The sequence below is a fragment of the Lacerta agilis genome, chromosome 6 (genome assembly GCF_009819535.1).
Source record: "Lacerta agilis isolate rLacAgi1 chromosome 6, rLacAgi1.pri, whole genome shotgun sequence".
NCBI classification, from domain to species: domain Eukaryota; kingdom Metazoa; phylum Chordata; class Lepidosauria; order Squamata; family Lacertidae; genus Lacerta; species Lacerta agilis.
The window spans coordinates 39,713,687-39,728,281 of NC_046317.1; the positions used below are offsets into that span (position 1 = coordinate 39,713,687).

Sequence of the window (14,595 nt, forward strand, 5' to 3'; positions counted from 1 at the left end):
ATAACAAAATAAAAAATTAAAAAATCCTTCCAGTAGCACCTTAGAGACCAACTAAGTTTGTTCTTGGCATGAGCTTTCGTGTGCATGCACACTTATTCAGATATCTTCTTCAGGTATCTGAAGAAGTGTGCATGCACACGAAAGCTCATACCAAGAACAAACTTAGTTGGTGTCTAAGGTGCTACTGGAAGGATTTATTTATTATTTATTATTTATTTGGTTTTGACTATGGCAGACCAACACGGCTACCTACCTGTTACCAAATCATGCTGCTGTTCCCTGCCACCCATTCATATTTTTGCTTATAAAAGGAAGGCTGATTGATGCTCCTTTCAATATCCCACACCTTGCAAGTTTCTAATATCCCCCTCTCTGCCCACCCCAGATGTTCACATCAGCATGGCTTCATTAGTGTCAGATTTGTTTCTGTTTGTGTAGACACCAGGGAGTATTGGCAGGCAGGGGTGTCTTTACCCTGTGCAAAGGTGTTTAAACCTTGTCTAGAGAGAAATTAGGACTCCAAATGTTTTAAGAAAGGGTGCATCATTCAGTAGTCTTTTATGACAAAGCACAGGAAATGAATGCATTTCGGGAAACTTTGTGCGAACATGGATTAAAAACCAAGAGCTGGAAATGCTGGAAGTGCACATTCCAATTTCCTATCCTGCTTCCATGTAAACCCGTACAGTGTTGCCTCACTGCATTCCCAGAAAAATACTAATTCCGGGCTGAGTTTGTGTACACAATCACATTATCATGTTGGTCTGATCTGAGGTCTTATAGCTTACAGAATATATAGGAATTACAGAGATGCAAAAATTACAATATTTCAAACTTACCTGTGATTTAGGTCATATTGCACAAGGTGGTGCTTCTTTTAGATGTGCCAATGTATGTTTGAGTTGGGAAGGGGCTGTACTCATATCAGCCCACATTTGAAAAGAAATAGCATCCCAAGCCCCACTACTCAATCTGTAATAGAAGAAAAATGCAGAAAACTGGGGAGCAACATAAATTAATAATTGTATTTCTAATATTTATGAATTAGAATATATATATTTTTAAAAGACGCAGCCTATTGTCATTTTTTAATATAAGGATGAGTTGCATTTATGACTTATTGTGTACAAATCCTGATCTGCTTTCAGGACTGTCAATCCATGATATATCTTAGCATCTGAGATATATCTTTACCGTGTCTGTTTCTTCTCACAGTGTAGAGCAATAGATCTCATTCAAAAGACATGTGGAAAGGGTAACACGTATCTTGTCTTTTCTTTCAACAGCTTAATGTCTGGGCTAGCAGCCCTCGATGCGAAGACATCTAGTCGATTAGGCATCATAACCGTCACATACTACCTTTGGACCACTTTTGTGGCTGTTATTGTGGGAATCATTATGGTCTCCATTATCCATCCTGGTGGGGCAGCCCAGAAGGAGAACACGGAGGAAAGTGGGAAGCCAATCATGAGCTCTGCAGATGCCTTGCTGGACTTAATTCGGTAACTACATTCATTCTTACTGCTTTTATGAAAGGGAAAATCTTACGCATCCTGTAACTTTGTGGGGAAGAGTGATAGCATTTTGAGTGAATACTCCATAGGGTAGTTCAAAATAATCACCAGATTCTGAAAATACAGGAAATATAATTCTAAAATGCTCAGGACAGAACATATTTTTACACCCTGTGAATTGCCACCAAGAACCTAAACGACTGGCATTGACAGCTGTAACTGGGAGACTGCTTTGCATATAGGATTTTAGTCTGTGTAAACTGGGCTTAACTTGGAGAATGGGAAGTACAGTGGTACCTCTGGTTATGTACTTTATGTACTTAATTCGTTCCGGAGGTCCGTTCTTAACCTGAAACTGTTCTTAACCTGAAGCAACACTTCAGCTAATGGGACCTCCCGCTGCCGCCAGAGCATGATTTCTGTTCTTAACCTGAAGCAAAGTTCTTAACCTGAAGCGTTGTTTCTGGGTTAGCGGAGTATGTAACCTGAAGCATATGTAACCTGAAGCGTGTGTAACCCAAGGTACCATTGTACTGAATGGGAAGTCCCTTCTTTCTTTGTGGCCACAATTTGTCTTAACAGCTGAAGAAAGATAGCAGGCTATTATCTTCCTGCAACTTATGAGGAGAAAGTGGAGGTGGTCCATTGTGCTGGTGGCCCTGCTTTTGTTTGTTTGAATTCCCTCAACTCCTGTTGCTTTTATATGCTTTTATACTACTTTCATGCTATGTTTTTTTCTTTTAACAGTATTGTTGATTGCTTTCATGTTGTACACCACTTAGAGATTTTTGAAAAATACTAAGCAGTTTGGGAATGCTTTTAAATAAATGAAAACCTGTAACCCGGGCATCCAAGTTGACCTTGTCTGGTAGGGCAGGAGAAAGTGGCCTGTCTCTCTGCTGACAGAGAAGAAATCATTGACCTGGCTGAGAGCTGGACTCCTGCTGAGGAGGCTAAGCCTCTCCAAATATGAAGCGACAGCAATAGCTGGCTGCCTGGGACAGCAAGGTCTCTGCTAAGGCCTGAGGAAGCACAAACTAAAGCACCCCTCCCATCTTGACCCTCCCCCCCCTGATTGTAGTTATGTATACTCCATTCAGGCACCTTTGGGTGATGAGAGGATTATGAATGCTTTTAATAAGTAAATAAATCATCCCCAAGTGTCACGGTACATCGTCAGGGACATTGGGATCTATAGTCCAACAACATCTAGGGACCCCCGGTTGAGGAAGGCTGAACTAAAGCCTGGTTCGTACTGACAGAGTCGCATAGGATCCTTTCTTATGACTGGGTTTCATGGGCGTACCCAGGGGGGGCAGGGGGGGCAAAAAAATTAAATGATTATCGGCAGCCTAAAAGGGAAAAAAAAGCTCAAGACTGGTCTTTGTCCCCCTCCCAAAATCTCAGTAACAATTGAGCTCTTCCGCTCTTGCCGAGGCAGTTGGCCACTCTGTGTGTGTGTGTTTTGCGCCAGCTGTTTCCCCCTCCCTCATGCCGACAAAGAGCTGGCGTGCCTATCAGAGACCGGATCCTAGCCTGCACCCTGCTTGGTCAAATGGGGGTGCAGGCTGAGACTTGGGCAGTGTCAGGGGGCGAATTCATCGTTGCCGGGATTCATCGTTGCAAGGGAGCTTGGCAAACTGAGTTCCCTTGCATGGTGAGTAGTTCCTTTGCGAGGACTGAGGATCCTGGGAAACTGAGTTTTTCAGCCATTTGGGGTTTTCTGTTTGGGGGGGGGGAAGTTTTTCTGTTTTTTGAAGCTGTTTTTGTTTTTTGAAGCTGTTTTTGTTTTTGAACCTGAACGACCATGGCTTGCCCCCCCCCCCCAGTTTTGATCCTGGGTACGCCCCTGCTGGGTTTCATACTGTTTACATAACATCTGGAAGGAAGAACTATTTGAAGATACAAAATATCTGGTTTCTTTCTATGTCAGTGTTTCCCATCCGTTAATCAATTTTCTAGTACTCTAGAAAGATTTCACTGTGTGGGGTTGCACATCTGTAGCTGTGGCCTCTATTTTACTTGCATCAAGTTTTAATATACTTCTGGTTAGGGAAGATCGTAGTAGTTTGTTTCCTTGATATACACTGCATGCGGAGCTCCCCCTGACACATTTATTATGACCCTCTGGGCCCCTCCACTCATCCTTTTTATTGCACATTCATGATTATTCGTGTGCACTATGTTATTAGGGCACATATTACACATAATCCCACTTTCAATCTCTGCAAAAGTTTTTGGGCTGGTCGCACTGCTTTATTTCCTATCAATGTTTATCCATAATTTTCTGCTGAAATTGATGGCATTTGCAATTAAATGCTCAGCAGAATTTGACCCAAATACAGAATCCTCGTTGAAGGGGCACACTTTACCTTGGGTACAACAGCATTGAGACACTGGAATTGGAAAATAAGAAAGCTATGTTAATTATTGGGGATACCTGTTTGATAGTCCCATCTAGCTAAAATGGAATTGCAACAAGTCATGCTTGCTCTTGCTCCAGATAGGTCTCCTCTCTCCATGCCTAGAAAGGTCCTACCTTTGCCCCTCTCCTTTCCAACAGAAAACTGACTCTTTAGCAATATATCGGAACAAATGGCAATCTGGGGAAAATCCAAATTGCCATTTGCTTCAAGGAAGTGTGAATAATCCAACAGGCAATCCACAATCAGATCTCCTAAATACCAATTTTCAGATTTCCTAATTTACATTTTACCAGTTCAGACTATTTGTCCATCCAGCCAATATCATCTCCTTCCCCTGGCCGTGATCTCATCATATGTTGCAGGTCTTTTTGTGGGTTTCCCAAAGACATCAAGTTGTCCACTGGGAGAATAGTTTGGTGGACTCAACAAGCCTTAGGTGTGATGCAGCAAGGCTGTTCTTACGATCTGTTTAACTGGAGGTGCTGAGGAATAAACCTGGGACCACCCACATCCAAAGCATGTGCTCTGTTACTGAGTTATGGTCTCTTCCCCAATATATCACATTTCCCTCCAATATATAAAGACATATACAGGTGAAACTCGAAAAGTTAGAATATCGTGGAAAGGTTCATTTCTTTCAGTAATTCAACTTAAAAGGTGAAACTAATATATAAGATAGACTCATGACATGCAAAGTGAGATATGTCAAGCCTTTATTTGTTATAATTGTGATGATTATGGCATACAGCTGATGAGAACCCCAAATTAACAATTTCAACTTTGGGGTTTTCATCAGCTGTATGCCATAATCATCACAATTATAACAAGCAAAAGCTTGACATATCTCGTTTTGCATGTCATGCGTCTAACTCATATATTACACTCCAGTAGCTAATGAAAACAATTGCTTACATAAATGGACTTTTCCACAATATTCTAATTTTTCAAGTTTTATCTGTAATTGTCTTATATTGTAGCTGATGTGCAATGAGACCCCTTAATTAGCTGTCCCTTTAAATTTACCTTTGTGTTCTCTCTGAAAGGCTAAGAACACATCCTAAACTGAACAGAAATTTGTCTTTGTTTTTACAAGACAAGAGAAAGTTTTGATTGTCATTGTGGACTGCAGCTCACTGAATGCCCTGTTTGTCCAGAACCTGAAATTGTGCTTAAACCGTTTATAGCAGAAGACAGAGGTGTGTGCTGATAAAACTTGACACCTTCAGTTAGATTTCTTTTAGAGTCTGTTAAAATATTGAAGGAAGTAAGGTGCGAGTGACCCTTTTTTTAAAGCTATGATTTGTTTTCTGAGCTGACATGCCTGCTAGCTCTAAACCAGACTTTTCAGTCTTGTGGAATACTTTGTCCATAGAGAGTGGATGGAATCCTCCCCAGATCCTTTTTGTCAGCTGGTGTAAACATTTTTAATCTGGCTGGGTTTTTTGTTTTTGTTTTTGCAAGTTGAAGTAATTTTTACTTTTATTTGTAAAGCTTCTTTTGTATTATTTCATTTTATAATATATATAAAATGAAGAGAACAATCATAACAACAGACAAAAATTAAAAGATGGAAAACAAAAACTAAAATAGGCATGTAGAATGAATAGTTGCACATGAGTTAAAATAACAAAGCCCAAGTAAAGACTATCAACTTTATCAGATCAGGTAGAGTTCCAGATTTGCCAGGCTTGTGAGGAGCATTATCTTTAAAATGATGGCTCTGCTGTATATGTCAGGAATAAGAGGAATGCTAGATCATATAAAAAGTGTCTGGAGGTTATAGTTCTTGTTGAAATCACAAATTATGTGTGATTTTCTCCAGAGTGAGCAGTACCAAGCAATCAGTGTAAGATTTGGGGCTGTTTCCCATTAAACTGCAATTGCTATTTATGCTGCCAAGATTATATATGAGACCAATTATTTTGAAAAATATATTTACACTGGTTTCATCAAAACTATTCAATAACACTGATGTCAAAAATTATTAAAATTTGTATACTGCCCTTCATCCAAAGATCACAAGGTAGTTCACAACATAACAATACAAAACGAGAATACAAAATACATAATAAAACAAAAACAAACCAACAATCCTCTCCCACAAGCACATTTAAAAGGACATAGAACCCTGTTCCACAAGAGTATTGTCACCATAACTCAATACAGATTAACAAACTGCCCCTATGCTTCCTGATAGCCAACTGTGGATCCTGAATCATCATTCTGGAATTTGTTTCCTAACTATTCCAATATATGTGAGAGCCACAAAGTGCTCAGGGACAGAAGTTGATCATGTATCTGATATACAGGTTTCAGTATTGTTCAAACAATGCTAAGGAGAGCGTTGAAATAGATGTGTGGATCATCCTAACTTTCCTAAATGGGGGAAAAAACATTTTTATATTAAAAAATTTAAATATGTCATGCTAAAACTAGGCATTTGTCTGGAATTTCAGCCAACAAAAACTCTGTTCTGTTTTATGCGCCAGTTTCCTTCCCCCTCACCTGTACTTCTGTGTGATAAAAATATTTTGTATTACTTAATTTTTTATTGATCTTGGGCTTCACTGCAAGCCAGACAATATCTAAACATATGACTTTCTCTTGAGGCCCCATTTCTTCCCTTGAGGCATCACATTGTCAGTCAGTACAACATGAATTACTTTATTTTATTTTTATTTATTGAATTGATATTCTGCTGCTGGTGTGACATTATGGTGGTGTACCTGGCGGAGAAGTGCAAATTCTCTTTCTTTCTTTCTTTCTTTCTTTTTCTTTCTTTCTTTCTTTCTTTCTTTCTTTCTTTCTTTCTTTCTTTCTTTCTCATATAGATTTTGTAATCATATGAAGGCCATCTTTTTACCTGGAAGTGATCCTTTATTGGTCACTTCAAAAAAGCTAGTCTCAAAGAATGTTTCTTCATCATAGAAATAAACAGCAACAGTCTATTTAAAATATAGTGGAAGTATTCCAGATCCCTGTATTAAGAGGAGCAGTTGTAATTCCTGCAGGATAAAGAATGATCAAGAAATAAAATGCTGTAATCCTCCATGAATTTGGCTAACATTAAATCTAGCTACTAACCATCTGATATTTCTTCTCCTGTGGAGTCCCAGTTGCATTTCAATGCTGCCAATTATGGTTTAGGCAGCGAAGCCACATTCAATTTATTCTCTGCTCTGAGAGCCGCCATAGCCCACGTGTGTCGTTCTTCTTCAGTTCAGGTCGAAGGAAAATCCTCAATGGGAATCTGCTGCTCCAGATGAATTATCCACCGCAAACTAATTTAATCAGTGCGATAATCCTTTGTACGTCTGTAGCACCTCGCATCCAAAAATCGCATGACAAGCATGAATTAGTTAATGTGTGTGGATGGAATCCAGGCTTCTAGGGGACTAATTGTCCTGGTGAAGTCAGCATCATTTGAGAGGCAAGTTAAAGGGAAATTCTCCGTTTTGTAAAGGTGTAGCTAGATGTTCATGCATTTCCCCCCCTCAAATAATTATTTTATTACTCAAGAAGCAATTAATTGCACAGATGTTATTCTCTTGATGTTGGGGAGAATCTAAACATCTTTCACATCACACTTTCTAGCACTCATACCACAATATATATTTTTCTGCTTTTTCCATCTCTGGATTACTCAAGTGTTGGATGACTCTTAGTGGAATGTGTGACATGACTGCACTGTTTCAGATGATAAGACCATTGTGCCTGTGCTGTTTGCTCTTGGATGGTTCATTATTCACACATGTGACACAGCACATTAACTAGCAGTTGTCATGCGATGAACGTGCATGTTTGAACAAAACTCAGGCTACAATCCTATACACATTTACTCCATGGGGAGAAAGTCCCATTGGAGTTTAAGGTTGCCAATGGCGACTGGCCACGATAGCTCTGCCTCTGAATGCCAGTTGCTGGGAATCACAAGCGGGTAGAATGCTGTTGCTCTCAGGTTCTGCTTTTGGGCTTCCCTCAGGCACCTGGCTGGCCACTGTGAGAATGTGAGAACAGGATGCTGGACTAGATGAGCCATTGGCCTGATCCAGCAGGTTTTTCTTATGGTCTTATGAAAATTCAGTGGGACTAATTTCTGAACAGACATGCATGTTAGTAAAAACTGTCCGACATGTTTGCCTAAGATGCCAGGACTTGACTGAGTCTCCATTGTATGTTCGGTCGCATCGTTGTAGAAGTGCTATAGAGTTAAATCATTCTGACTGCTTCCTAAGATCAAAAGGGGAGGACCTTCTCTGTGTATCTTCTAGGGTGGAAGCATGTTTGACTGCGATAAGAGAGAGGAACTTCTCGGTGTCTGCTCCCTGATTGTGGAGACTTTGCCCTGTGAAATGTGGCTGGCTCCTTCCTTTGCTATTTTTTTGCAACTGTTGTTGAAAACCGTTTTATTCCAGCAGGTTTTTGCTGTATGTGAAAGGTGATGTTTCTATGGTTTTAACAGCTGACCATATCTCTTTGGTTGATTGTTTTATGCTGTTGTTTAATAAAACAGGGATGTCTAAGTGATGTATGCTGCTCTTAGTGATACTTTTGTACCAGAAGGGTGATATATAAGTATTTTAACAAATGGAGATGGACAGACAGTAGTACCTCACTAAGTTTGGGCATGCAGGATCCTACTGAAATAGGACTAGATGATTTTCAGACTTTTCCCAGCACTTTGATTCCAGTGCTTCTGTGTGTCTACAGTAGAGGAATAAAGCTTTTGAAGAAGCAGTAGTAAGGCTTCAATTAACAGAATGCCATTTAGCTCCTGTTTGGCCACATATTGCAGATTGCAGACATTACAATGGGAAATACTGGAATGTGATTGATTCCCAAATAAAATGCCACACAGACAGAAGTGGCCACCTAAAAGATAAGGTAACTTATAAAGATTAGTGGCCCAATGAGTTCAATTTTTACCTACTACCTTGGCAAACATCTTTCTTATCTCTTTTCAGGAACATGTTCCCTGCCAACCTTGTTGAGGCCACTTTTAAACAGGTGAGTGTCTGGACCACTATTAGTTTGAACACTAGTGGAATTTCCCCTTCAAATAAGCAAGGAGTTAATGAATCTTCAGAGGTATTCCGTTATCTGTTGATAAAGTTTCGTTCATGAAGGGAACTTCAGAGCAAGAAAATATACTTCTACGTGTAATGGAGATGCCCTTCTAACTCTTTCAGTACCGAACCAAAAGCACCCCGATTGTGAAAGCCAACAAAGCAGCACCTGAAAGCACCACACGCCGAATCATTATCTACGGGGTTCAGGATGAAAATGGATCCAACATACAGAATTTTGCCTTGGACATCACACCACCACCCGAAGTTATCTACAAGTCAGAACCAGGCACCAGCGAAGGCATGAACGTGTTGGGGATTGTAATATTCTCTGCTACCATGGGTATGTGGTTGTAATCTGTGAAGCTGTTCTTTGATGTAGCGGAATGAGCCTTTCTGTTTAGAACCCCTGGTGCCATTTCTGTTCTTTCCCCCACCTCAATAGCACCCACAATCTCCACTTGAAATAGCTTTGAGCAGTTGAGCATTGGAGCCAAACTTCCAGTCACCTGCGAAAAAGCATGCTGCAGTTTTCACCTGTCCTACGTTGCTCTGTTGTTCCCTCATCTAGTATTTTTACTTCCCTTTGTAATTCATAGAGCTTTTCCAGTGAGCTTGTGTGACAGGGGTAGGGGCCTGAGGGCCACATTTCTTCATGGAAACCCTGAAGGAGGATGTCTCATGTTTGCAAGGGGACTGCACTGAAAAAATTAGCAGGCCCAAGTCATGACTTACCGGTATCCCCATTAAAGTTAAATTGATTTGTTAGTCATCACTAAGTTCTACTCTATGGATTTCAAATTTTGGAACACATATTACAGTGTAGACCAATCTCCTGTATGTTGTGAGATGGCCCACATGCTTACTGATTTTAAACGCTACAGGGGGGCATGATTTGGCTAAAAGTGGGAGGAATGTCTTGTGGGTTGTATTAAAGCACCCCCCCCCTCCTTACAATCTAGCCCTACTCAATTCAAGCCCAGTTTTCAATAAGATTTACTATTTGCTACTGTTAGTTAATAACTGCATTTATATTCCACATTTCCTCCAAAGAGTTAAAGAGAGCATACATTGTTCTCCCCCCCCCCACAACATCCCTGTGAGGTAGGTTTGACTGAGAGATCATGAGTGGCCCAAGCTACACCACAAGGTTTAGCTACATCTAACTTTTCCTGGATTTTGTCAAATGTTAGAATGTTGGTCACAAGGTTGTTGTTGTTGTTGTTGTTTATTACATTTGTTAACCGCCCTATACCCTCAGGGTGGTTAAACCATAAAATCACAACATAAAATTGCAAAATATATAATCAAAATAAAAACAACCCAATAACCACCACAACACACACATTTTTTTAAAAGGGCATTGGATGTCAAGCAGCCTAAGGCCTGGTTTAAGAAGAACGGTTTTTTCCTGGCGCCTAAAGATTCTGAAATGTCCTTCATGTTTTCCTGTTGGGGAATTTTCATTGCACTCCTATATTAGGAGGTTCGGTGGAGTAGTTCACAGAATGCCCTGCAGGGAGCAGTGGAATATTTCAGTAGCTGAGCACTCTCTTCTCCTTGATTTACCCCCAACACATTGGCTCCAGTCAAAGTGATGTCAATTTTATTTTAAGCATAAATCTTGCTGGCATGAGTTATCACATGATCGCCACGCTGAAGATTGATTCATGTGCTGGACTGCAACTTCACAAAGAGGAGAAGTTTGTAGCATCCCAAAGTAAAACTCCGTTTCTAGAGCAAGCATGCTAGTAGATTAATCTAAAATGAAAAGCTGTTTAGCCCTTTCCAAAGAGGATATTGTGAAGTTGGAGAAGGTTCAGAAAGGGGAAATCAAAATGATCAAGGGGGTGGAGAATACTCTGCTGTGAGGAAAGGTTACAACGTTTGGTCCTTTTTTGGTTAGAAAAATGGTGAGTAAGGCTGAAATCCACCCCCAACCCCTACATTACATTGGCTTTTGTGGGGCAGCTGGACTGAGCAGAGGCCTCCCTCCACTTAGTCCTGCCAGCCCAGCTGGCCTCCTGTTCAACCACCCTCTTCTGCTCACTGAATAGGTGGGCAAGAGGCCCCCTGCCAATATCCCCACCAGATGAGTTAAGTCAAAAGCCCCCAAACAGGACATTCTCAGGGAGGGTGTGGGGCTAAGCTAGCCCACAACCCATTGGATCCCAAGCCAGCCTAACAGCTGATTGCGGGGCAGGATTGAACCCTGCTAAGTTTGGCTGCGCACACCTGTTCCCTGCTTACTGATTCTTTCAGAAAAGTGAATGCCAGGGAAATATAAAATGCTAAAAACATTGCAAATAGAGCAGTTGTAAGAAAGGGTAGAGTGAATTTAGGCTGCAATCTCAGTGGCAGCCCTGAACCTGCATCACTTCTCCAACCCTGAACTCACATCCACCCAAACCTTTCGTTTATCGCTTTATGTCTTGGGTGGAAGAAAAAGAGATATGAAACGTAGATGTTGAGGAGGGACCAATCTCCACTGGCCAAATTGAATGGAAGTGATATGAATCTGAACTACAGACGTGGACATTTCTGTCAGTCACATGGAGAAATATGCCCAGGCCTGCTATTCATTTTCATGTGGGCTATAGCCTTGCCTTCTCTGTCTTCTCCTTCCAGCTTTAGATTATGGACGGGGACCGTTTCCACTTGTCAACATGGAATATCCATGTTCTCCTGAAGCTGCCATTTCATAATAAGCCCAGACTGGATTAAAATGCTGAAGTGCCCTTCAAATTTATGTTAAGAGGCAGGAGCAATATAAAAAAACAAAAACATATTGCAGATTTGAAATTTATGGCGAGCCGAAGATTAGCAAGTGTTGTTGTGAAATGGCTGCATCTTGACAGCAGATCAGCTTGTTCGCCACTAAATCAAGAATAGTGCTGAGACCTGGAACCTGCTGTACAAGCACAGACGTGAGCTCTGGCGCTCAGTTCTTGGCTGGGATATATTTGCTGTACAGACAGATATGAGAGTTCACTGAGACTTAGAAAAAACCAAAATCACTCTCACTAAATCATTTTCAAGAGTATTTTTTTGTTGTTGAAATGGTTCCCTCAATGTGGAGCCTGCATTTTTTTTTTTCAGTGACTGATCTATGGACTTCTCCTCTCGGACTGTCCCACTTGGTTCTTGGCAAGGGACCTAACTGCGTTTCCTGCTGCTGGATCATGGATCTATTATCTCTTTATTTTACCCTCTACTGCCACATGTTTATCAGGATAGACTCGGAGCCTACACACATACTAATGTGTGCCTGTAGGATCTCACCATAAACATAGGGACCCTGAATTTTCTCCAGTGATTATCTGTGATTGCATGGACGCAGCCTGCACGTACATATTTGTACCCTGTTATGCTCTGCTCTGACCTTCCGATGAATGTGTGCAGGTTGGGAGTGTGGCCCATGAGTGTGACTCTGTTCCTCCCACTCCAAGTAGTCAAATCCACAGGTGTGGTTGCATGAATTGCTGAACAGGTTTATGTTGCTGGGTGTCCATTGAGCTCCTGCCCTAAACCTCCAGTTTCTGTTGACTTCTACCAAAGATTGGGGTGTGTGTGTGTGGTGGGTTAAGCACCAGGCAGGTGACAGTACCAAGCTGGTAGACCACGTTCTGTTTAATGGGGCTGTCCAAAAGCGTTCGGGGTAATATCCAACTAAGTCTTGCTCGGAGTAGACCTACTGAAATCAAGGAACATAAATTACTTAAGTGTATTGATTTCAATGGGTCTGCTCTGAGTATGCTTAACACTAGATGCCACCCTCAGACAATGATCATTTCCTCTCAGGATTGCAGTGACATTAAGCTACAAGAGAGCTATGCTCTTTTTGATAGCACCTCCTGTGTACCATGCTGAATGGCATGAGCAGTTAGCTGAGTACAACACAACGTCATAATGCCCTCTGGAGTGCTACATTTTCAGTCCTGGCTCCTTCAGGTGTTTAGTCATGATATTTGCCTTCTGTCAGAAAGTCACTTCAGCTTGAACCTGGGCATCTTATAGAAGTAATGTAGACACTTTGGGTGGAATCCAGTCTAGCACTAAACCTCTCATCCATCCCCACAAGGATTTCTGCTTGCACAACGGGATGTTCTCCCCATCTTCTTCCCTGTGAACCCCCTAAATTTGTTCTAGGGGTTACCCCAACCCCCTGGAACAGGTTTGGGGAGGGTATGAATTGTGCATGGAGGGAGGAGAAAGGTCTGTTGCACAAATGGAAACCCTAGCACTGGTGCACCATGGGCAATGAATACCGCCATTAAGTGCTTTGGATAGTTAAAGCAGACACATTATTGTTTTTATAGTTTGTGATGCCTTTTTAAAAACATATTGCTACCAGCCATAACCCTTTGTAGCAGATGGACTGCTTATTGAAATGAATAAACAGGAGTGTCAAATCCCTCAGATTTAAACCCTACTATATGGAAACCCAGCAGTACATAATCATAATGATTTTACCTGTAGCAGTTCCTGGCCTTTGTCAAGTTCTTGTTTGTCTGTTCTCCTGTGTAGAAATTAGACATCTGGGATTTCATACATAGTTCCTTTATGTCTGCTACTGTTGCCAAGCTAAAAAAGCAAGTGCAGTTAATGTAGGAATAGGATGCTGGCTTTTTTCACCTAGTTTTCACCTAGAATCTGGACTGAAACTTCCAAATTCACTTTACAGCCACCACAAAGTTATAATTTTGTGTCTAATGGGTGTTATGCATCAGTGTTATGCCCACAGTAGGTTTACTGTTAAGTCCAGTGTATGTTTACTCCTGTGCAGAAGTAAGTCCCACTGCAATCGTGTGCATATTTACCTGGGAGTAAATCTCATTGAACTCAGCATAACTTACCTCTGGATAAACATGCATGACAGTCAGCAGTATTTTTCAAACTGCAAATCCAAATAAATGCTAATTTTTAAAATGTAGTAGCTTAAATAATTCAAATCTGGAACAGTAGCATCAATTACTTAAATATAGAATTTTATTTTGATATTAATATACTTATATACTTATATAATAAATGTACTAGCATAGTATGAATGGAAGTGAAAATTAGACTCATGGGGTATTGGGGTGTGTGTGTCAGAGTCTACAGTTGTCAGAGTGAAGCAGTTCCTGTCCACGAATTTAGGTCCCAAATTTGAGTCCAGCAGTTCACGATAGATGATAGATAGATAGATAGATAGATAGATAGATAGATAGATATAGATATACACACTTAAGTTTTATATGCTAATGTGGCCTTTGATGTAAATCCATATGATGGTGAATAAAATGAAACAATATTTATCTATTTGCAGGAATAATGTTGGGGAGGATGGGCAACAGTGGCGTTCCCTTGGTTAGCTTTTGCCAGTGCTTAAATGAATCTGTCATGAAGATAGTGGCTGTTTCCGTATGGTAAGTAAATGCAGTGTTAGGAAAAAATAAAACTTGCGAGTGAAATTTTGGCCCCTATCTGCGATATATAACTTTCGGTGGTTGGAGTCAGGCACAGGTCAGCAATAAAACACCTGGTGTTGGTGAAGTTAACTCTTTATACAAAGAAACAAAAAACAGCTCAGGCCTAGTGATCACAGCA

General features: G+C 40.8%; 1 protein-coding gene across 3 annotated transcripts in view; it reads left to right on the forward strand.

Annotated features, from left to right (window-relative positions):
- SLC1A7 (solute carrier family 1 member 7) overlaps positions 1-14,595 on the forward strand; it is a 37,666-nt gene that overhangs the window by 10,597 nt on the left and 12,474 nt on the right. For all 3 annotated transcript variants that reach the window (XM_033152107.1, XM_033152109.1, XM_033152110.1), the window contains 4 exons: positions 1,287-1,502; positions 8,905-8,947; positions 9,130-9,349; positions 14,315-14,414. In XM_033152107.1, the coding sequence (XP_033007998.1) occupies positions 1,287-1,502; positions 8,905-8,947; positions 9,130-9,349; positions 14,315-14,414 (579 nt within the window). The remainder of the gene's footprint in view (positions 1-1,286; positions 1,503-8,904; positions 8,948-9,129; positions 9,350-14,314; positions 14,415-14,595) is intronic.